Genomic DNA, 24,016 nt, shown 5'->3' on the forward strand with positions numbered 1-24,016 from the left:
AATAAAAAGTCAATTTCACTGTATCAATAATCGAATGACTGGCAGATTACGACATAACAATGAAATATAGGACTTTTTCGGGCTATTGAGGAATTATAGAACCTTCTTCGGTGTATCAATTATTTCTAGGACGTTTTAATGATGTCAATCTGTTATTGGACGTTTTTGTGGCATCAATGAACTATGGGATTTTTTCAATGTATCTAATCAATATTTGTCTTTTTGTGGCATCAAAAAATGACAGGACTATTTTGTAGTACTGATGAAATTGAGTGGTCAGAGGGTTCCACTTGGTGGCTAGTAAAGCATTGCAAATTCTCCAAATAACATAAAATAAGGACCTTTTCGGGGTATTGATGTTTTATAAGTCCTTTCTGGGGTAGCAATACGCTAAAGGGGCTGCTCGAGCTTTTCTTTACATCTGAGAATGCTTGACGAAGTATTCGGCCAGTACAGTTACAATGGTGATGAAAGCCAAAGGTGTCACTCAGAGTATTTTGAGGTTGTGTGCCAGTGCTTACTCAATGAATTGCCTTTCACCTTCTCTATGTATGTGTTTGCTGAAGTCTGAACATGGCCTGACAGTCATATGGACATTGTGGCATTTTCCCAGTGGGCTGCCTGCTAAGGACTGTTCTTTTAGCTGAATGGGCTACCAAGACCTAGACTTGAGTGTACTTTGCCTATATATTTGAACAAGCATTGGCAAAGCCAATAGGTCTCGACTGTTGGATAGTTTGTCTTTTCTGATGCTGTGCAGCATCAGATGAAATTATAAAACAAGGTGTGATGACACGGGTGCCACGCCATTTAGTGGGCATGTGTATGCGAGATGACGTACGTGCACACATGCATCACCACGCATGTGTCCACTTATGAAATACTGACATTTTTTATTTACCAATTACTATTTTTATACATTTAGAGCTTTGTTAAGGCAGAGGAGAGGGCCACAGTTTTTCGCATTGTCATGCCTGGAAAAAATGAAAATATATAAATATTTAAAAAAAAAAGAAAAAAAATACTGTGAGGTGCAATGGAGAATCATGTGGAGGGATGCCATGGGAAGTGGACTCACGTTATAAAATAAAACAAGCATTTGCAATGCAATCGATCTCGCCTTTGGGACTTTATATGTATTTAGCTATGTAGCACATTCGCCTGGGTGCTGAAACATCTAATGTTCTTTAACATGGAGGGAAAGTAAGCACCAAACTGCGTGACACACCAGGTATGGAAACACATGGAGAGAAATATTGCCTTTTAATGGAAAATTGTATAGTCCAAAGTTCTGTTTTTAATAAAAAATCAGGGCTTTCGGTGGTCATATCACTGAAAATACAAGATTTGAAAAATGATTATTGTCTACTGGTGCTTGTGGAAGACAATTTCGGTGGACTGGAATCCAGAGAATGCTAAAGTAATTTTGGTATTTTACGGACCTCTGCTGGTCATTTTCTATCAAGAAAGTTAAATAGAGGCAGTTGCCAGAAAAGTTAAAAAAAAAAAGAAAGTCTCTCAGCAGGCAGCAATTCTGGTATTTTACTGACCTCTGCTGGTCGTTTTCTATCAAGACAGTTAAATCGAGGAAGTTGAACAGAAAAACAGACTCTACGCTGCAGCAGACAAGTCCTAGGGCTGATCTCCAGAGCCCACATAGTACATACACATAAAAGCATATAATAAGTATATACTAAAGTATATACAAGAGGTCTCGAATGCTTGACCTAAAAAAAGCTGGGTAAGAGGAGGATAGGAAAAGCAGTACATAAGGGAGAGAGCAGCAAGGGGTGTGATGAGGGGGGGTGGGGAGTTTGGTAGTGGAAGCATTGCACACACGAGAGAGCAACATGACCTGCGAGGAGGGATATTTGATGAGATTGAAAAGCACAAAAGAGACAGGCATGGAAAACACATACACTCTAATGGAGTGCTTACCTAAACAGAAAAACATGCACAATTGAAGGATCCAAGTCAGTCAGTCAAAAGGATGGTAAAAAGGGATTGCTCCAGGCTAGGGTCAAACACAACAAAGGAAAGGCACACCCTTGAATAAGAAGTAAGCAACTGAGTGACAATAAACGCAACCAATGTATTATTTTCTCTAGTAAGTTCTTGGTAAGGTCACAATAGGTCTTGAGCTGTCTGGTAGGCAAGACATACAAATTGTGTAGTAATATACAATGTTAAGACCCATGTTTTTCAGAAAATCTCCTTTTGGAAATATTCCCCTTTAATCCACTGGAGAGGATCAGGTCCAGGATCCTGTGGGGTTGTCCCACATTTGGATGCACTGTCCTGTTGCCAACACTGGGCTGGCAGGGGCTCCAAATGTCGAACTTTTTACAATTTTTACAAAAAGCGCATCAAGATTATTTGAAGGGCCCGAATGCACACTGGGAGTGGGCTGGCAAGGTGCCACACTCTGTCTATCAGACCCCAAGAGCTGTAAAGCGGTATGAGCCAGTGGTGAACATCTGTTTACTGTATGGCTGAGAGGGACAAGCTGCACTGTAGGAGGGGTCATGACTAAGCATGGGCAGAAAATCTGTTCCGCTCGCGGATTTTGCCGATTTTCGGTAAATTCGCAATCCGCGAACGCTCGCGAATTTACCGTAAATCCGCAAATTCGCACACAGCGGATTTTTTTTTCTTGGTGATACAATTTTGCGGCATGCAGCGTTCACTTACCGTCCTTCAGCATTTGCCGAGTTGTTTTTCTCGATATTTTGCGAGTGCTGCGCCATTTTGGATCTTGCTGCGGGATCCTGCAGGAGTTTGGCGACGCATCACGAGAGTTCGCAATTGCGAACTTGTAGGTGCGGCGGGCAGCAGCAATCTCGCACTCGCGAAATTACAAAATTTGCAATTCTGCACAAGAAATCCACTAGCAAGCAGCATAGACCTTCTGAAAATGATGATTTTTATCAGAATAACTCCTCAGGTTGACATTTGCCTGAACTTTTTTGGATTTGAGGCCTTTTGACTTTCTTTGGATCACTTTTGGATTAGAAATCAACTTTCACAAGTAAGTTTGTTTGGGGCATTACAGTTGCTGTTCTGCAGAAAAACGAGTTTTGCAAAACTGAAAGCACTCAGCAGGTGCAAATGTTCACTCATCATTAGTAACCATTCCCTGTAGTACTTCCTGAGGGGCCCCTCCAGAGTTCAGCTGCCTATGTTTGTTTGGGGCATTACAGTTGCTGTTCTGCAGAAAAACGAGTTTTGCAAAACTGAAAGCACTCAGCAGGTGCAAAAGTTGAAACTCATCATTAGTAATAGTAACCATTCCCTGTAGTGCTTCTTGACTGGGGCCCCTCCAGAGTTCAGTTGCTAGTTGCAACAATTCTATGACCCTGCTCTGACCCTCACAGCAGGCTCATAGAATAGCTACAAGTAGGCCACAAAGGTCCTGGGAAAAAAAATTGCACTGCAACAGAAAGCAAATTACAGATAAGGAAGCAGGTGCCAGACTGGAATTTTAAAATAGTGACACATTAATAAATCAACCCCAAATTAATTAATGTCCGTTGAAGCAGGGAAGGTGTGCTTGCTTTCCCCCCACATAATCTACAGTGATGATGAACCAGAGGGTGGCATTGATGTACCAGAGGGTGGAATGGGTGAAACAGAGGGTGCCAGTGGTGAAACAGAGGGTGCTGGGAACCTGTGATGATGAACCAGATGTAGAAACAACATAGTCGCGACCGTTGCGAGCCGACAAGTAAGTTCGCAATTGCGAACTGGTACAAAACCCTCATGAACTGGCAGAAACCCTTGCGAACACAAAAAAAAATCTGCAAATTCGCGAGAATTCGCGGATTTTGCGGATTGCGAGTTCGCAAATTCGCGAACGTCAGATTCGCAAAATTCGCCCATGCTTAGTCATGACCATGCACTCTAGAACTCATTTGGCTTTTAGGATGCTATTAGGAAGGTTCATACCTTATAAGCAACAGCCTGGATAAAACCTGGGCCCTTAATGGGAATATATCCTTGGTGAGTATTCTCTTTGTTAAGCAAGTTTCAAAGAGCTCACCGTTGTCAGATTAGAAAATGGAAGCACAGGGGAGTAGGATTTTCAAAATATCAAACAGTTTGGCACAGTCAGTGGTCCATGACAGCAAAGCAGTTCTGCTTGCTCCTAAGGCTATAATGTTACCACCACATTACAATATGGTGTATAGACCAAGGATATAGGAACTGTCTCACTCCCTCTCCCACCTGAGTTAAAAAGATCCAATACTGTATTTTTTTTTACATCTTGCTTACTTGATGGCGCGTGCACTTAACTTACAGTGGGCTTAGAATCTGTCCATCGCTTATCATTGATCTGCTCTTTTTTGTCACTCTCATTTGCTTGCTTCTGATTCGTCACTTTGTGTAGCTTTCCTTCCTCCTCTTGAGTTTGTCCTACACCTGGAGCATAGATGTATTCCTTGGGCCCTTCCACTGCTCGCTTTCCAAGCACCACTGCATTATTATTATTATTATTATTAAATCGGTTTTGTACAGCGCACGGTTACCCTGGAGCATCCCAGCGCTTTGCCAACAGAGAGTATCAGAAGTAGCAAAGACAGAACCGGTTAACAGAAGAGGAAAGTTTTGAGTTGTTTTCGAAAGCGCAAAAGACAAGGTTCAGCACGTAGACCTAGAGGGAGGGCATTCCAGAGGGTGGCGACGTTAACAGAGAATCTCCTTCCTCCTGATCGGGCCTTTTTTACCCTAGGGACAACAGTCAGGTGTTGCTGGTCTGAGCGTAAAGTTCTACTGGCTTTATACGGGATCACCATCTTTGAAAGGACGGGGGGGCCTTTGCCTTGCAAGATTTTGTGTGCAAGGCAAAGGGATTTAAATTTCACTCTTTCCCGTATTGGCAGCCAGTGTAACGCCCTCAGTGCTGGTTTTGCAGAACGAGACATAGGGATGTTGTAAAGCATTCGTGCTGCCGCATTCTGAACTTGTTGGAGTCTGTTCAGAGTGCTCTCAGGGGCACCGAGGTAGATCGCATTACTGAAGTCTAATCTAGACATAATTAGGCCCTGGATTAAGAGCTTCCTGGATAGAAATGGAATGAGGGGTAGTACCTTACGTACCGATCGGAGGAGACCAAAACAGACACCCGCTAATTTGGAAGCCTGGGTTCTGAGAGAGAGATCTTGTTCCAACCAAATGCCCAGGCTCTTGATCTCAGCCTTTGGTTCAGGAAGAGGACCTAGGCAACTGGGCCAGGCCAAGCAGGGGAGAGAGGGTTTTTTTGGTCCCATAAGCATAATCTCCGTTTTGGACCCATTCAGTTTGAGTGCTGATTCTTTTATTTAAGCACTCCGTGAGAGTTCATGTGTTTTCCAGCTGTCTCCTTTGTGTAATTCTCATCTCCCTTCGCCACGCTTTTTGTTCCGCTCTTTCGCCTTTGTGCTTCTTCGGGCCAGCTCCACATTACTGTCTCTCACCTGTTAGCTTTTCTCACACCTGCACCCTCCATGTTGCTTCCACCTCCCACCCACAACCTGTCTAACTTCTGCCCCACCACCGTACATCTTGTTTCCCCCCACTCACATCATTTGTGCTATGTCCACCTTCCCCATGATGCTGCCTTCATCTGCACTCTCCGTTTTACTCTATCCCCTAACAGTAACCCCATTACATCCACCCCTGTTTTGTTTCCACCACCTACTTTGTAAAAAAAGAAACACTTTTGTATGCTTTGTTATTTATACTTACCAATCCAACTGCACAAAATGCAGTCTCGTCATTTTTTAGGCACACGTGTGGTACACATGCCTACAAAATTATGTGGCCATCGACATCAAGGCTTTTTTTATTCTTCAGCTATGTTGCACAGCATCGGCGATGCTGTGTGGTTTCAATAAAAACCGTTGGCAAAGCCAATAAGATGCAAACTAGAGACCTACTGGATTTGCCAATGTTCTTCTTTTTTTTACCATTCACATATAGCAGTTTTTACATTGATTACACATATTTCTAATCTTGGTGAAAAAATGATAGCAGAGGAAACAAAGAGTGTTTGGCCAAGAGAAAAACAATTTGGCAAAATATGAAAGTTAAGATCAAAAACAAAGGGCCTGATTCACAAAGGTAACTTACGTTTTAGAGTAATTTGACACTTTTGAGTAAGTTGACTACTTTCCGGTATTCACAGACTGACTGCATTTTTACACTAACTTACACTCTTGTAGTAAGTCCAGCACTACATATATGGCCAACCACTGGTACTGCAACACCGAGCCGTAGAAAATAATACGGGAAGTGACCTATTTAAAAGTGTTAGTTACTACAAAAGTGTATGTTTGTGAATATGGAAAAAAGGTAACCTTACTCCAAAGTGTTGTACTACAAAACATACTACAACGTGCAGTTTGTGAATCAGGCCCCCACCATCTCTTGGTTTGTTTCAAATTAGCCTGCTAGAACAAATTTGAAGTGGCAGCAAATCTGATGGTGGGACGAAAGGACTACCCTTCCCAGGGAGGTGTCACTCTGTTGTGGGGCCTGCTCAGATTTATAAATACATTTATTTCCATTACATTTCAGAAAAGTAGTATTGCCAGGATTATATGTTAAGTCTCCTAGTTTTGTGGTTAAAATTCACCCACAGGCCCACATCTGGAGGTGATGTCTGTCTTTCCAAGTGAATTGCCCACTTTGGGGCCCTGACATAAGTGTGTTCTCAAGTAACTCTTACTATTGTATTTCCCCTCTTTCTAAGATCCCCCACTATTTTGATGTCATGGGAAAAGGAGAGATGTGCACTGTGAGAACTTTCCTTTGTGTCTGGGGCTCAGTAGGTTCTTACTGGGCAACATCCATTGTGAACACTCTTGTATATCACTGGTGTGTAATGACATTTAGAGAACAGTGATTGTTTTTCTAAACTTGCCTTTCTAAAGTAGCGATGGCGAGCAGTCAAGGCTAATTTTAGAAGGCGGTAAAGGGATTGAAACTCAAAGATGGGATGCCAAGTAATTACCTTCAGGCTCAATATCAGGCAGAGTTTTGCTTATTAAAATGGTCTGATTTAGGAAGAAGGTGAACCCCCCAAAATGCTCCCTGCGACTCATATTGCCCCAATCCCCAACACATATCTTCTGACATTTCTGCTCCCACTTGCCTTTTGGAGGGATCAGTGCTTAATGTAAGACGTATGGGGTTTGGGAGCACACTGCTTCACATCCCAGCACAGTTAGCCCCTTTGCATTATGATAAATGAAGTATGAAATGTGCTCTTATGTCAAATTTGACTGTAGTTTGTCACAAAAGTTGGTGCAGATAGTGCTGTATACCTCTAGACATGTATGTGTGTCTGGGTTTCGTCCTCCATCAGTAGAGAGCATTCAAATGTCATCTTCGTTTGCTGGAAATGTTGCCAAAGTCTTCACAGGTTACAGTACCACTCTCCGTCACACATATGCAACTCCAAAGCTCATCAGCTTGATGGCTCAAGGGAGCCCTTGAAACAAAAGGGTGGGTGGGAGCACCCTGCTACACTTCCTAGCACAATTAGTTTTTCAACTTTACTGATGAAGGATAAGATCCAGAAACACTACTAATATTCAAGTAAGCACTAATTGTGAACTGCATTCACCATGAAGCTCCCTAGAGCCAGTGAGCGAATGAATGTTTGGACATGCACCTGTGCACTTGTGAGAGGTACTGAGACCTGACAGGATGGTGGCAGCATTCTCAGCAACCCCTGATAAAATGTATTTTTGATCTCTACTGAGGAAGGATAAAATCCAGAAACACATGTCTAGAAATGAACAGCACTATCTGCACCAACTTTGGTGAAATACTAACCCTAATATTCAACTAAGTGCTAATTGTGAACTGCATTTCCCGTAATTCAAAGCCGTGAACTCTGCTGGGTTGTGAGTAAGTGTGCTCCCATTTCCCTTCTGCTTAATTTAAGCCACCGCAATTTAAATGTCAACAGTGGCACTTATGAAAGCTGCCACATGGTGGCGCTATTTGTGAATTTAAAGATGAGCAGAACAAGTTATGTATTAATTCAATATACATTTAAAACAAGTAATACCTGCTGCCCAAACCTTTCTTCTAGCCTGGTGGGCCTCGAATAGTCTGAATTGTCACACTTGTAGCAGTGTGAGGGTTAGTTGTGTAGATACTGTCATTGGCAGCGGTAATGGATGGTGCAACATGTGGAGGCCTCCTTAGGAAGCCCTTGTTGCTTACATTTTCACAAATTAGGCACCGGGAGGGATGAAGGGAAGTTGGACATGGGGGGGGGGGGGTGGGCAGTAAATATCAGCTCTAGTGATGCTCTATATGTGAGGTAGAATCGCGAGTGCATGTGTGAAACAGACATTTTGTTATCAGACATGGGAGGAGCTATATTTCCAACAGCTGGCTCATCCAAATAGTCAGTGTGAAATCATTGGAGAGAACACTGTAGTGTGTCATTTGTCGTTTTCGGCATGGGAAATGGCATTTTATGTGAACACATCCTTATGTGTTACGTCAAAATTTGCCTCTCCAGGTTCTAGAAGACTGATGGTGGACATTGTTGCTTGCTGGCAGCCAGGGGTAAACCTTTTCAAAACATATCCGTCACGCCTGACCCTCCCACCACAGCCTTTTTACATCTGGCCTGAGGCAGCTTTAGATGATCCAGAGATTTTTTTAATATAATTTCTAGTTTTAATACTTATGTGCTTCTCCTTAACCCCTTCCACGCTGATGACGAGCTGGGCTCGTCATGGCGTAGCCTCCTCGCGCGCTGATGACGAGCCCAGCTCGTCACGTAAAGTGCGTTTTTCGCAAATCCCAGTGTGCGAGCGGAATTCCGCTAGCGCGCATGGTGTTAAGTCCTGCATCACGCGCAGGAGCGGCCCATGGAGGTAAAAGCGGTGGGTGGAGTGGGGGGGTCTCAACAGATGACGATGAGGGAAAAAATAGTTATTTATTTAATTTTCCCTCGTCATCATCTGTCGAGTCCACCCCACCAGGCCCCACTGCTCGTACCTGCACGGGCCGCCCCTAATCATGCCTTTTTTCACACAGAGGTGAAACCACCCTTACATGGCGCAGTCTGGGTGTACCGAGCAAGCCTGAACCTCTCCATGAAAAATGGGGTCTCTTTTCCCATAATTTAAACGATGGCTGTGCATTATTTATTTTATACTTCAATTTCCTAAATACAGTAGCCAAAAACGTGTGTTTCCTATGCAGTTTTGTAGAGACTTAAGGGTCTAGCATAGTAACAAAGAGCATTAAATCACAGCAGCAGTAAATCATGTATGTGGATATAAGAAAAATGTATTCTATATCCTAAGTGCTGCCTTCAAGGCTGAATCGAATGAGGCCCCTCAGCTGACCAGGCCACGAAAAATGACCCTTGTCCACTCCCACAGTCCTTTTAGGGTTACCCGTGTCTTCAGCTGTAGCCAGGCAGGCCCTGCCAAATGTTACTGGGAAGAGGTTGTAATTTTATTTCCCTTCCCCTTATTTTAGAAAACAATCCTCTTACTTAAAAAAAATAATTCTGGTCGGTGGAGGGGAGAAAGGGGTGTTTTTGTGTCTGGCGCTAGCCAACATCTTTTGGCTTTTCTAAAATTATATGTATAGAATACATATATACAGGGGCTTTCAGTCGCCCTTTTCATCCATTGGTTATTATGTCGTTCCTATTTTTCATCTTCTGTCAACTCCTGCATACAGCATGGGGCAGTGGGTCAGCCCACTTCAGCCATTTGCTAACTTCATTGTGAGTGACAGCATTCTGTTCTTTCACAACGAGTACATCCACATAGAAAGTTGTTCCACTAAGAGTCTGGGACTTCTATGTGTGCTTTTTGAGAGCAAAACATATTTTTTTTTTAGCCAGTAGAATAACGTTTTATAAAAAACATGAAAAAATAATCCATGATTTATCGAAAAGGCTGGGGGTCAACACCAGATCTATTGGCTTTGTCAGTGCTTGTTTTGATAATGTGTTTACCTATTTCTTGATCAGAATGACAAATACAGCCCCACCTTTTTTGTTCATTTGTTAACTATCCATACTTTGATTTCAAATCACGTAACTGACCCTAAAAAACATTAATTACTACTTTGAGTAAAATCAATAAATATACACTATAATCGTGATCACAAAAGACATTGTTTATTAAAAGAAAGTGAAAAGGGAAAATAACCCTCCAGCTCTCAGCTGTACAGCAAAGATCTGCATTGCATTTTTAGTACAAAATCATACTGTACTGAAAAAGGTAAGTACAACAAAATATGAATATAAATAAATATATGATTTAAAATATATTAATTAGCAAGCATTGGCGAAGCCAATAGCTCTGGTATTAAAGTGCCTATACAGGCATCCACAAATATTGGTTGCATATGCTGCATGCATGAATGTTGTTTTCAACATTAAAGCCAGACCTACAGCTTTAGCAGAACCTTGGGTGTGTGTGGGGGTGGGGGGGCACTGGTTCGGGAGGCAGCAAAAATTGCTTGCTTTGTTTACGGAATGCAAATATGAGATAAAGAACTAGAACAGAATGCAAAAAACTGTGACGATTCAATGTGCTTTTCAGGTGTAAACAATCCTGCATGCATCCATATGGAAGAAGGGCCAGATGCACAACTATTCCGCTTTGCTGGTCGCATATTGCGATTTTTCGAGACTCGCAAAAGGGAATGTGCTAATGTGTCTGAGACACATTTAGCGATTCCCAATGGGGTTGCAAAAAGCCTGCGTCATCAATATTCATGAGGCAGGTCGCAATTTGCAACCCGTTGGGAATGGGCTACTATCACAGTGATGGTGGCCTACCGGGGACTGCAGACCACCATGTCTGCGTTTGCTTTTTAAATAAAGCAACGTTTTTCCCCCATATACAGCCCGTTTCCCTTAAAGGAAAATGGGATGCATTTAAAAGAAAAAAAAGAAAGGTTTTCTTTTCATTTTTTAAGGTCAGGCAGCGATCCGTGGGACCACTGCATTCGCGGAAAAAATATTTTCGCTGCCAAACACAAAGAGGAAGGGGTCCCTAGGGGACCCCTTCCTGTTTGCGACTGGCTTACAACCAATTTTAAATTGGTGGTAAATGCAATTGTTTTGCAACCCCATTTGCGGTTGCAAAACAACCATACACCCCCCTGCGACTCGCTATTAGGAAGGGAGGCACGCCCCTTTCTAATAGCGGCTCACAAACCCTACTTTGCAATTCGGTTATAGGTTACCAACTTGCAAGACAGGGTTTGTACTTGCTACGGGCCTTTTTAGTGGTCGCAAATGGCCCATTTTTCAGTTTGCGACTGCAAAAAATTGTCCTACATCTGGCCTGTACTTCCTAGAGAGTTGAATGATACAACAAACAGCATGCAGTGAGCGAGAAGTACTCTTTTGGGTATAACCTAAGCTCACACTATGTATATTTTAAGGAATTGGTTACAGTAGGTCTTGCAGAGACAGCCTTGAGGTCAAGCCAGACCCAAAACAGTATAATTAAAAAAAACACGACCGCGAAGATGACCAACCAGTGTTAGCTGCCATATGGGCATGTGTGACTCTTTGTACCTGAACCAGGGCACAAGTCCTAAAAAAAGAAGTGGGGGGATGCTCCAAGTTAAGTGGTGTCACCGGAAGTGACGTCACGACAGGAAGTGACATCACAAAATGTGCCGGTCTCCGTCTGAAATGCGTGAATACATACAAGATACAAGTAGAGGTATAGTACTGCAAAAAGTCGCAGTCACTCAAAACACAAGAACACACTATACACAGGACCCATTCCTCGGAATCCACGGGTTATTACAGACTCGGGCCGTAGGCACTACGGGCATCTGTCGGGGTCCCTGGAAGTGACATGCTTGGCGTGTAGACAGCGCAGCTCCTTGAAGCTTTGGCACCTCGGCTGTGCTCTGAGAAAGTCTGGCAAGGGAAGGGCGCGAGGTAGAAGGGGAGATTTAGTCTGAGCCTTAGGTGCATTTGAATGGCTATCATTCGCGCCCAGGTGCAGACTCGGGTACCGGCTCCATCTTTTGGGCAGGGGGGGTGGCGTCCACCCAGTAAAAACCCGGTAAAATAAGTGGGGGGAGGCCGTCCATCCACTTGGTACCCCGACTCGAGCCCTGACCTTAACCAGTTCCAGTTAGAATGCAAAACACCCTCTGTATAGATCCTGGACAGTGGCAATACGTGCTTGACGCTAGTTTGACTTGTCTGAAGGGTAACACGAACATCATCAGGCTTTAGCGCGTTAACCCAGTGAGCTAGAAATCACTGCCTCACATTTAGACCTACCTGGGCCCCAGTCTAGCCTACCCTCCTAGTAGATGAGGAGGGGTAATCAGGGGCGGCCGTAGGCATGTGCAAGCTGTGCACCTGCACAGGGCCACCAAACCCCAGGGGCGGCGCGCCAATATATATCCTTAATATAATAATCCTTTGAGGATGGAGATACATATTTGTGTGGCGGCCCCTGGCAGGGATTTGGTGGCCTCTGGCTCTATTCCACTTCCAAACACCCTGACCCCCCCCCTTTTCACTGGCATCCGTGCTCCGCCCCACCCGGACCCCTTCTTCCGGGGCCCCCTACCTACGCTCCCTGCCCAGGGCCGCCATGATCCTAGAGCGACCCTGGGGTAATTACCTTCTTCATATAGCGCCACCACTCAGGTCTCAGGGTGAGTTGTACAGGCATGCAGAACAAAAACAATATGGGGTTTTCCACTGTGCAAGAATAAGACAAAAAAAGTACAATGCATGTACCGACGTGAATGCCTGTAAGACTGAAACAAACAACAATGTGCAGCTATAAAGCACAATCACGTCTGCACGAGGCTTAGTAACAGGACAGAAACACGGGGGATTTTATCCAAGCTCGTTTGTCAGGGATATCAAAGTCAGTCTATCTGAACCACTTACTCAACACATTTGCCTGCAGGCGAGTGACAGGCAATCACACCACTCAGACGTTAATCACCACTGGCACTCACATGCACTTCAGCCATTCAGGGGACGGGTGGATCAACCACCGCTCCAGCCAATCTGCATGCACTGCACTCTCATGGCACAGGGCTGTCTGCAAAGCCATGCAGCAACCACAAGGTGGTGCCCGAGAGAGTAATACAGTCATACACAGGATGTTACTGGAACCTAGGCAGACCTACTGCAGACACAGAGGAACAAACCTTAACAACACACATATCAGGAAACAAAATGCCCACCTCAGACGAAGAACAACCACTCACAAAACTCATTCATGCGCCACAAAACAACGTGTACACCTCAGACCAAGAACAAGCACTTACTTAACTCATCCATGCGCTGGGAAACAACATGCACACCTCAGACCAACTACCAGGCATACACAGTCAAACCATGACCTTGTGCCAAGAGTCGGTATGTTTACCCTCCTTTGCAACTGCGCGTTACAGCTTCACGGTGGGTTAAACGCTCACAGATACACCGACGGGTGTTGCATTTTTCACAGAAGGTGGCCCCTTACTTCAGAGGCGTGTCTTTACACTTCCACAGATGTGCGAAGATAGGTTCTTGAGCGAATGCTATTGTTGTATTGTTTTTTTTAGTAATTCTGCCGGTAAAATTGTGGAAAAAATTGCAGTTGGAACTAAGGATGATACCAGATCTCCTGGCATTTAGGAAATCACTGAAAACGTGGTTGTTTCAGCTTCAACTTTTTAGAAGAGTTAGAGATGCACTACCTTCTGTTAAGCTTGATGCTGATATGCTTATGATGATTTAATTTGGTTTTTCTATCTGTTTAGTTGGTGTGCTGCAAGGGTAACACGTTTGTCTAAACCGTGTCAAAACTATAAACTCCCTACCTCGAGACCGTAGGTCCCGACCCCTACGCACATTTTGCAATGGGATCTACCCAGTAGGGTGTTTCAGCTTTAACGCCCTGATCGGTGGTCACTGAGGCTTAGCGATATTTATCAGCACGCCTAGCACTGGGACACACAATCGAGTAGCTAAATAAAACCCACTCAACATAACCGGGTCGGCCTTTAGCATGGGCCAGCTGGGCCCAGAGGGGGCGCTTGCACCTGTGTGTATTGAGATTATGTCCACACAGCGCCCTTCTCCTCTTGCTCCAGCCTTCCCCTTGTTCCTGCCTGTTCGTTTCTGTGTGCTTAGCCAGTTTCAATTGATTTACAGTCCTTCATTATTATACTGCGGCAATGTTTTTTGTTTTAACACCCCTTTAGCCCCCTTCCTTTCCCTCCCTTCCCCCTCGGATCCCTGCTGGCCACACATCAACAAAACCATCATCTGTGTGCATGAGGAAGCTGAGCTGGCAGAGATTTAGGTGCGTTGGGGGAGTCCGGGGATGTTTGTGTTCAGGGCCCAGTTCCTGCTCGTCCAGTACTGACCAGTGAACACAAAAGGGGCCCCCTGGTGTCTCATTTAATTTACTACCATCAGCAAGGGGCCACATTTCTGTCTGCCCAAACCCAGGACCAAGAGTGGCTCTCTCTGTGAGTTAGGAGGCTCCTGGCAGGGCCGGACTGAGAACAGAAACCGGCCCTGGCAAACTGCTCAGCTGGCCCCCCCTGGGGTCAGGGCGAGTGCAGGTGAGCAGTTTGTGACGGCTGGTTTCGGCCGATTTTGTTACCGGGGCCGACATTGCCGACCCCCGGTAACAAAAACGGCCCCCCAGAGGCCCAAAACCGGCCCCCACCCTAGCGGCCTACCGGGGAAACGCCCGGTGCCCGCTATGGCCAGTCCGGCCCTGGCTCCTGGGGTTGTGCAACTCAGCATTGCACCATTGAGGAAATCACATGAAGTTACAGAAGAACTCGTAAACGGCCTTACCAATGACGTCACCACTGATAATGCACTTCACATTGATGATGTCCGTCATGGAATCAACAATGGCCTCACAAATGACGGCACCAGTGACATCAACGGCAATATGACATCATAGATGACATCATCAGTGACGTCACGCACGTTCACCTGTATCATTAGATAGGACATCCAAAAGGACAGCATCAGTGACATCACACGTGACTAGTGCCAGATTGTATGATATACAACTACCAATTAGCATTTATTTACAAGAACGAGACAGTTGACATCATCAATGACATCACTAATTCCATGATAAGTGCATAGTTTGGTGACACTGGTTTATCCTTGACCATCAGCTCCGTTTTATCGGTGCATTGGGAGGGTTATCCACTTGCTGAGCTTTTAGTGAGGCATTTATGCTTGTATTTATTTAAGGCCATTTACAAGGAGCACTTGTTACTAAAACCTCAGTGGACATGCATCAAGCAATTTTGGAGTCGCAAACGGTGCGAATCGCAAAATTCGGCCGTTTGCGATTTCAAAATCACTTTTTTGGATGCATTAAACAATTATTTAGAAATCGCAATTTTTTGCGATTTCAAAAAATGCGATTGCATTTAAGGAATCGCATTTTTGTGATTCCTTAAATGCAATGCATAAATGTTTAAAAAAATGCGAATTCGCAAATAGGGGGAGCAAATTAACACGAGGTTGAACCTCGTGTTAATTTGCGAAATCTTTCAAAAATGCTCAAAAAAGCATTTTTGAAAGTGTCATGTTACACACACATATGTCCTTTGGACACGTGTGTGTGAAACTTGCACTTAAAAAAAACATTTCAAGGGTGCAGCACCATTGAAATGCATTAACAAATTGCGATTCGCAAAATGAAAATCGCAAAATGTTAATGCCTTCCCATTGATTCCTATGGGCCTTTTGGCCCATAGGAATCAATGGGAAGGTTTTCCTTGATTGCGATTCGCAAAATGTGAATCGCAATTAAGGAAAATTAAGAAATCGCAAAAATATTTGCAAATTATTCATGCATTGCCGTTTGCGATTTCTAAATTGCGATTCCTTAATTTTCGCAATTTAGGAATCGCAAACGGGTGCAATGATGCATGTGGCCGTACATTTCTTCCCATTCCTTACACGCTTAGTACTTCCAGTAATCAGGGACAACACAAGGGTGAATCATAAACGTAGCTGGGTTCAGACATATATAAGACTCACGTGTTCTGGAGCATGAAAGACAGTTTGTATGCCTTGGAAGGGGAAGCAGTTTGCCCTACGGGCGAACTGGGCAATCTTGCAGTGCCCCAAGAGCTGGTCTGAGAGGTCAGTGTGTGATCCAGGTATCTGGTTTCTTCTGCCTATTTTATGGTCTAGTGCACCAACTACTAGGCTCCGCCTGCACAGCGCTTGCGCAGTGCTTGAGAAATCTATTATTTTTAATATAAACTTAAAAGCGACTTACTATCCTGGGCTCTCATTGGTTCCTGTGTGTGCCACTTACCTTCCCTCCATTTCTATTAGGTGTAACATATTTTCCTGCATTTACCAATGTTTGTTCCTTGTCTGCTTCTCTTATCAGTTTCCCGCCACAGAAATACTGTTAACATCCGCTTTGCTGGAACTATATTTTCATAAAGTTTTGCCTTTTATTATTGCAGTATATTTCTACAACAATTTATCACCCAGAGAGGTTAAGTGATGTGCATAGAATCACAGGATGTTGTGCTGGACTGCCACGACTCGAAGCGGGATCCCCAGCTCTCGAGTGAGCAACTCTGCCCGCTGCGCCACATCCTCTAATCCTGTGTTATCTGTCAGGGAGCTCTTTCCTTCTTCCCGATGATGATTGATGAAAACAGCTCTTTATTAATTATATAGGCGAAACTGACGCATTACCAATTTTTGTTACCATTTACTTTCCTGATATTACCACAAACATTGCCTTCAGCAAGCAGAATGCACAAGCACCAGCCACTTTTGTCAACATAATATTTTTGTATGTGTTATTTAGTCTTAATTAATGTGGATTTGTGTTGTTTTATAAATTTCTAAATTGTGAAGTCAATGGCATTTGTAATAACTGCTTGAGAAGAGTGAAAGATGCAACCAGCCCATGCTAACCTTCAGGCTACATAGGAATCTCTGCAGAGGGTACATTAACCTCTCTTGAATTATCTTACATGTGAATATTCTGCAATGCTCTGAACTCTTTCTTCTCTTTCCTCAGATTTTTAGGTCTTCCTAGAACATTGCTTCAGCCGCCAGATCTCATATCACCTGGACCCTGGTAGGACAAGCTTGGCCATGAGCCCCTCACCGTATTGGCTTCTTCCTCTCGGACTCGTGCTGCTGATGCATGCATCCCATGCCTTCATTATGGCCAACAACACCATCTTGGAAAACCTGTTGAGCAAATACCAAGAACAAGAGCCCCATTCCAGGGGCAAGCGGGCCATCTCCAGGTCTGACCGAGAGGAGATCCTGCTGCTGCACAATAAACTGCGCGGTCAGGTCCACCCCTCCGCCTCCAACATGGAATACATGGTGAGTCTGTTCCTCCAAATGTGACGCGAAGAGGGACCTCCCGAAGGCTGGCCAGGTCCTACCACCACATCATCATATGTTGTTCTAGAGATGCAATTTCCATCCAAGTACATTTATCGTTCAATATTTCGGCAGGCACAGCCTGTGTAGGTGAGAGGGTGGGGTGGGGTAGGGGTGAGTCGACATACGATGGGATAGGTCGTATAGCGACTCCCCAACGCTCTTACCTATACCGGCCGCGCCTGTATTTCTGTATACTCAAAAAGCAATATACTGCTAATAGGTTATTACTTTTTAGTTTAATAACAGTTACCTGTTGAATTGCATTTCTTCACAGTGAGCTGAAAAACATGCACTGTGTTTAAAGTTGATATGCAGTGCAGTAAGTGAAATATACAAATAGGGAAATGTCCATGTAATCGATGCATAAGGGGAGAGGATGTAGCCTTACGGCTAGAGTGGTCTACCACGAAGCTGGGGAACCGGGTTCGAGTCTCGGGAACAACGCAAAAACATCCTGTGATTCTGAGCAAATCACGTAATCTCCCCGTGCCTACCAAAAATGAATGTGTTCTTCTGTAACGAAACTGGTGCTCATGTAAAGCGCTCCGATACCCGATCTCTCGGGTCTAGTTTGCGCTATATAAAACTCTAAAAAAAAATCCATAATGAATGACAAGTGCAATCAAACATATAAACTTTAACTTACAGAATTACATTCTCAGAAAATACAGCGGCCAGCGAAGGGAAGTTGACTTTGAATGTCAACCCTAAACTTAAGAACAAGACTGCTTTGGCATTCAGCATGCTTGTCTGAATGATTAATGCAGCCAATATCCTCCCCAATTTCAAATTGCCTTACCTGTAATTTCCTTCCTTGTCTAAACTACCATACCTGTAACATCGTTCCCACGCCCAAATTACAATACATCCAATACTTCTTAGATACCCACATTGCCATACCTCTGTTATCCTTTCACCCTCCTCTCATGCGGTGCCCACCTCTCACTTCACCTCTCTTCTGCTGTTTCCACCTCATTTGTCAACTCTCTCAAGCTGTTTCTTCCTCATTCTTTGCATGTTTTTTACTTCCCCCTCCTCATTCCTTATATCCTTAGACTGCCTTTCAGCTGCACCATCCTCAGCCTGTCCCTCAGTCCTGTGGAGGTTCCCCCTCATACACTACTTCCTCCCAGTGAGGGATTCAAGGAAGGAAGAAAAAAGAAGGGAAATATTTGTATAGTGCCTCATCATGACTGATTGCTTCTTAGTGCTGGTTATTGGCTGGCTCCAGCTGTCTATACCTCTCCCCAACGTTCACTCAATCAATCACTCAGTAGATTTATAAATCACTTCTCGTCACTCGCGAGGATATCCAGGTGGTGGCGTTCTCTCCCCATTCCGTATCTTTCTCCATTTCCCTCATTCCCCCCCCCCACATTCTCCTTCTCTTTCCTCCTCTCTCTTCAGCTGCCTCCATCTTTCAGTACCTTTATATAGAGGTATCTGCTTTATTGCTCGTCCCTCTCCAACTGCCTCATATGTCTTCAGATAAGTCCTCCTTCCTCAGGCTTAACTTTCCATCTCATGCAGCATCTCTATCTCACTCCATCTCCGGCTATTTCTTCTCTGCACATTTACTTCTTATTGCAGCTCTGTCTGCTCTTCAAAGAAGACGCATTGTCAGCGGCTGCGGCCAGTCCAACATGGAGGGGGGGGGGGGGTATGTAGGGGGAGCAGTGCAGGGAAAAAATAATGAAAATGCACCACAGGGGCAGCTCTAGGCTCATAGCGGCCCTGGGCAGGGAGCATAGGTAGGGGGCCCCGGAAGAGGATGTCCGGGCGGGGCGGAGCGTGAGGCCAGTGAAGAGAGGAGGGTCAGGGTGTTTGGAAGTGGAACAGAGCCGGAGGCCACCAAATCCCTGCCAGGGGCTGCCACACAAATATGTATCCATCCTCAGAGGATTATTATATTAGGATATATATTGGCGTGGTGGCCCCAGGGGTTTGGTCGCCCTGTGCAGGTGCACAGCTTGCACATGCCTAAGGCCGCCCCTGTGCACCATTTCGAAGCGGCCTAAGGGCCAGATAAGAGTTACTCAGATACTTCTCCCCATTCCTTCCCAAGCTTCTGTATCTAGTGGAATTTTCCAGATAACCACCCATGATAGAGCCTACATGTAAAAAACCTAAATGGGAATAGTTATCATTGATAGAGTGACTATTCTGACATTAGGTGTGGCTCGTGCTCTCAGGGGTACGCACTGGACATTGCTAGTTTATTGTATTGAATTTTAAGTGTTATAAACAAAAACCTATAAAGAAGGTAATGCGACTGATTTATCCTAAGCTCTAACTTTCAGAGGTACTGATCTGCGACTGACCCTGTCCAGCCCTCCCCACCACATTCACACGTTCTATACTATTAAGACGTTCCCCTGAACCTCTATAAGTTAGAGAGCCTCTACCTGGAAATAAGGAGCTGGCTGAAAGCAAACACTGACTGGTGTAGGAAAGCGAAGTCTGTTTTCACTGGCTAGGGACATGCAACTGCTGAAATTACCCAGTGTTCCCTGCCTGCCTTGTGTTTACTTGGAGGGATGGTTCAGGCTCCGTCCTCGGCTTGGCTGAATGTCCCTTTCTAGAGGTTCCACGAGAGACTTGCAGCAAATGAAAGGGCCTTATATTCTGTGCAATGAGCAATGATGTATAATATGGGCGCTGCTGAGGAAGCGTACATAAAGTCTGGCTTACTGAGTCCTTTGTCTGTGTTGTCCTTCCTACATTTGCGAATGGGCGGGCACGGAGCCTGGTCCAATATTTACCAACACGCTGTGGGCCCGATTTACAGAGCTATTTGTGCCTGTGAATCAGGCTTACTCATAACAAATGGCTTGTTTTAGGAGGACAAGGAAGTCACAAAAGTTGACCTTACACTTGTAGACCTTTTTAACTCATCTGCAACATTACCTCTCGATAGGGGTCATTTTGTGCATGGATAAATCCTGCTCTAAGGTGGGTGGTGGGCCTTACGTTGCTGGAATTCCCTGGAAATTTTGTGAATACAAATTTTGAATTTGTGGGTGTTAACCATCACTTCCCCAACCCATTCCCACCCTGAAAATGGTTGAAGGTTTGCCTCTATCAGGGACAAGAGCAAATCCTATTCCAGGTTGAGAAGTGAAAGGAAATGCCCCCTAAAAGACGGGGTGTAAAAGAAAGAGTTCCTGCATGAAGAAAAACATTTCCCTTTGAGGAGAAAAAGAGAAAACATCTATGGTGCCACTGCACAAAGGCGATGGCATTTCACCATGTTTGATTAAACAACGTGCAATCATGCATGTAGTACTGCTTCCACATTTGGAAACAGGAAATCATAAAGTTTGTCAGATGAATGCCCAGGAATACTTCTGGCAACCTTTGTGAATTTCCGAAAGTTGTAAATCTGAATCTATGTGAGTCGTAGTTCTGCGGGTGTAGATCTATGACATTCTCTGCTACGGCTCCTCTCTCAAAACAAGTTGTAAATAGTGGCGGCTCCTCTGCAATGGCGAAGGAGCATCGCCCCACTGGCTCAGAGCCAGCAACTGAAAAATAAAGCAATACTTTATTACTGTTCTATTTTCCACTGCTGGCTGAGCCAACATGTGCGGGGAGGGACAGGGCCATGGGAGCTGAAGGAGGAGTGGTATGTGGGAAACATTGCGAACAACGCGGGCAGGGCCACTCGCGTTCCAACTTCGCAAGCGCTACCACGCTTGCCTTAATCACGCATATGCCTTAATCACGCATATGCGTGGTTAAGGCAGTGCGCGTTCTAGTTGCTGACTGGCGGAAGCAGGAAGGATTGGGAGAGGACGCGACGCAGTGAGGTAAGTGGAGCTGGGGCCGCGTTTTAGAGGTTAGCTTGCATGGTTTTGGGGGGCTCAGGGTAATTTTCAGGGCTGGGGGCTTCGGGGTAGTTTTGAGGGCTGGAGGGTTGGGGTAGTTTTGAGGGCTGAGGGGAGGGGGTTGTTATTTTAGGAGGGAGGGAGTAGGTTTCGATGTCAAAGCGGGGATATGGGGGCTATTTTGGGGCTCGGGGCAGGGATCATAATACATTTAACAGCTTAGGGAAGCAAGGTCGTTTTTAGGGGTTGGGTAGTTTTTAGGGCTTAGAGGGAGGGAGGGGTCGTTTTTAGGGCTCGGGGGGGGGGGGGGGGTTGGGTAGTTTTTTAGGCTTAGGGGAAGGCGGGTTCGTTTTTAGGACTGAAAATTGGTTTTCAGGAGGGAAGGGGTAGTTTTAGGGCTCAGGGCAGGGGCCGTGGTCGGGGGCTTAAGACTTACCTGTCAAGTCTTAACCATGGAAATGTCTTTACCCTACATGCCTTAACAACGCATAATTAGTTGCAAAGGCATGCGTGGTAAAGGCATATTCGTGGGTAAGACTTACGTTGTTGAGACTCCGTGGAACCGGCACGCGTGGTTGAATCCAGGCGTAGTTCCATCACACAATCGTAGTATGTACACTTCTAAGTGCGCATGTCAGTTTAGCCAGACGTCTCAGGTTTTTGATGGACTGGCTATTGTGCCTTGGTGTTCTGAGATAACCTAAATGGTTATCATTGATAGAGTGATTATTCTGACATTTTGGTGTGGCTTGTGCTCATTAATTGGGGATTCGGCAAAACTAATCTTCGAGACAACAGGGTAGTCTCTAGAGTGCCTCAGGAAATGAAGAGAAACCACATCCTGCACACCCAAAATTGACACCATGTTGAAGCTGCATGATAGGGCAAAAAGGAGTAGAACGGGGTCTACACACTGGACAAATGGTCAGAGTCCGAAGAATACCCAAAGCTACTCATTTGCATATAGGCCCTATACACACACCAACATTATTTCAGACAGCGAGGAGCACCTCATAGAACAAGAATATGGGTGCGCGTGAATGCCATAGCTTCTCTCAGGAACTTATATTATGGGGGCCAGATTAACAATAACTGGCACTCCCTGCATATCAGCAGGTATGCACCAGTTATTTTGCACCAGATGAAATACCCAACGCTTGACGAGGACCGTTATGTGACCTCGTGAGTAGATTCAAGCCCATATAGTCTTCAAACTCAATTTTAAAAAAAATTATAGTAATTGTGAACAAAATATATGAATAATCTTTAGACATATTTTTTATATTATTTACCGAACTTAAAAAAGAGATGAAATGTACCTTTTTCAAGATGCACCACTGTGCTACTTCATTTAGGCAGCATGGAACTGCACCTTAAAAAGACACATTGCAGGCCCTCTGGTGATCAGTAAAACCTGTGAAACATGTTAGGGGGTAATTCATTTATACTTTCCTTAACCGTGATGATGAAAATATGAAAATGCAAAATTGAACTTGGACTCACATTAGGAATTAGCAGGTGGACTGGGGCATTTCAAATATAAGATGTCCACTTGCCTTCTTTACATGAATTAATAAGATAGAAATTGTTAAGATGAAAGAAAGGTGGTTCTAAAAGACAATTTCTAAATCACAAATAATTTGTATATTTACAACCAAAGGGACTGATCATTTCAGTTGTCTGCTGTGAAATAATAAAACCACAGCGGTGGATAAGACCCATGACAATTTTGTAAGTTTTGGCAAAAAAGTTCTTTTCACTTGTGTTGATAACCCCATACCCACTTCCTCCAAAAATTGTGAAAGGCAAGCTTTATTAATGAACTTTAATACTATAAAAATGATGGAGTTATGCAGGTAAATATGATCCCTTTGGTATGGCACAGGACTGAACATTTATAAAGAGAAAAAACATGGATCCAAAATCTTTTTCATTAATGTCACTACTTGTCGCCAACGGAAAAGTATTTACCAAAACAACCTTGAGATGATGGAAGAAAGTTTCTTGGTAGAGTGCAAGGCAACGGGTTTTGAAAGAAAATGTAACACAACACGTTCTACGTGCTTCCTACCTTGTTGAAAAAGGTATTCCCCATGTAATATGTTAAATTGTGTGGCAGCTTTATTGATTTTGTCCTGGCAATGTTAAAGTCTCTAAGCAATTCCATGGGAATTGTTGTGTATATTAAGGCTGCTAAAAGGGTTATTACAACTCCTTTCACTGTATGGCCACCCCAGGGTTAAGGATGGATATTTCTGCTTTGTGACTTTTATACACAATTTTCTATCCATTGAATAAGGACATAACTACATATCGTGTAAGGCACCAGAGATGCAAAACAGTAATTTAAAATAAATATATAATTTATCAAACACACATTGCTTATTACAGGGATGGCTATTTGGGGTAATCTTCTGAAGCTTATCCACCAGATATCCAGGTGTCTTACATATAAGGGATTTAAAATAAAGTTGTAGTTTGGTTGGGCTGAAGGCCTGATTCAGTAAGAAGTGTTGTATTGTGTGTACACTTTAAGACATACAAGTTGAGGAGCTGCAATTTGCAATTCCTAAATTGGAAGATGAAGAAATGAAAGTTTCCCAAAGCCAGTAATTTGAACATTTTAGAAGCAGATTTCTAATCACATACATAACAACTGTTCTATTTATTCTTTTCTGATCCTTCTAATCTTGTTGCATTTATGAAATGTGCAACCCCTAAGTCAATAATGATCTCTAGCAGTCCCTTATTTGTTTTAGTAAAAAGA

The 24,016-nt window shown here is 44.1% G+C and overlaps 1 protein-coding gene across 1 annotated transcript in view; it reads left to right on the forward strand.

The window, feature by feature from the left end:
• CRISPLD2 (cysteine rich secretory protein LCCL domain containing 2) overlaps positions 1-24,016 on the forward strand; it is a 173,078-nt gene that overhangs the window by 16,888 nt on the left and 132,174 nt on the right. The window contains exon 2 of the mRNA XM_086945849.1: positions 17,043-17,359. Coding sequence (XP_086801975.1) covers positions 17,120-17,359 — 240 coding nt within the window. The 5' untranslated portion in view covers positions 17,043-17,119. The remainder of the gene's footprint in view (positions 1-17,042; positions 17,360-24,016) is intronic.

Source organism: Lissotriton vulgaris, chromosome 12 (assembly GCF_964263255.1).
Source record: "Lissotriton vulgaris chromosome 12, aLisVul1.2, whole genome shotgun sequence".
Classification (NCBI taxonomy): Eukaryota; Metazoa; Chordata; class Amphibia; order Caudata; family Salamandridae; genus Lissotriton; species Lissotriton vulgaris.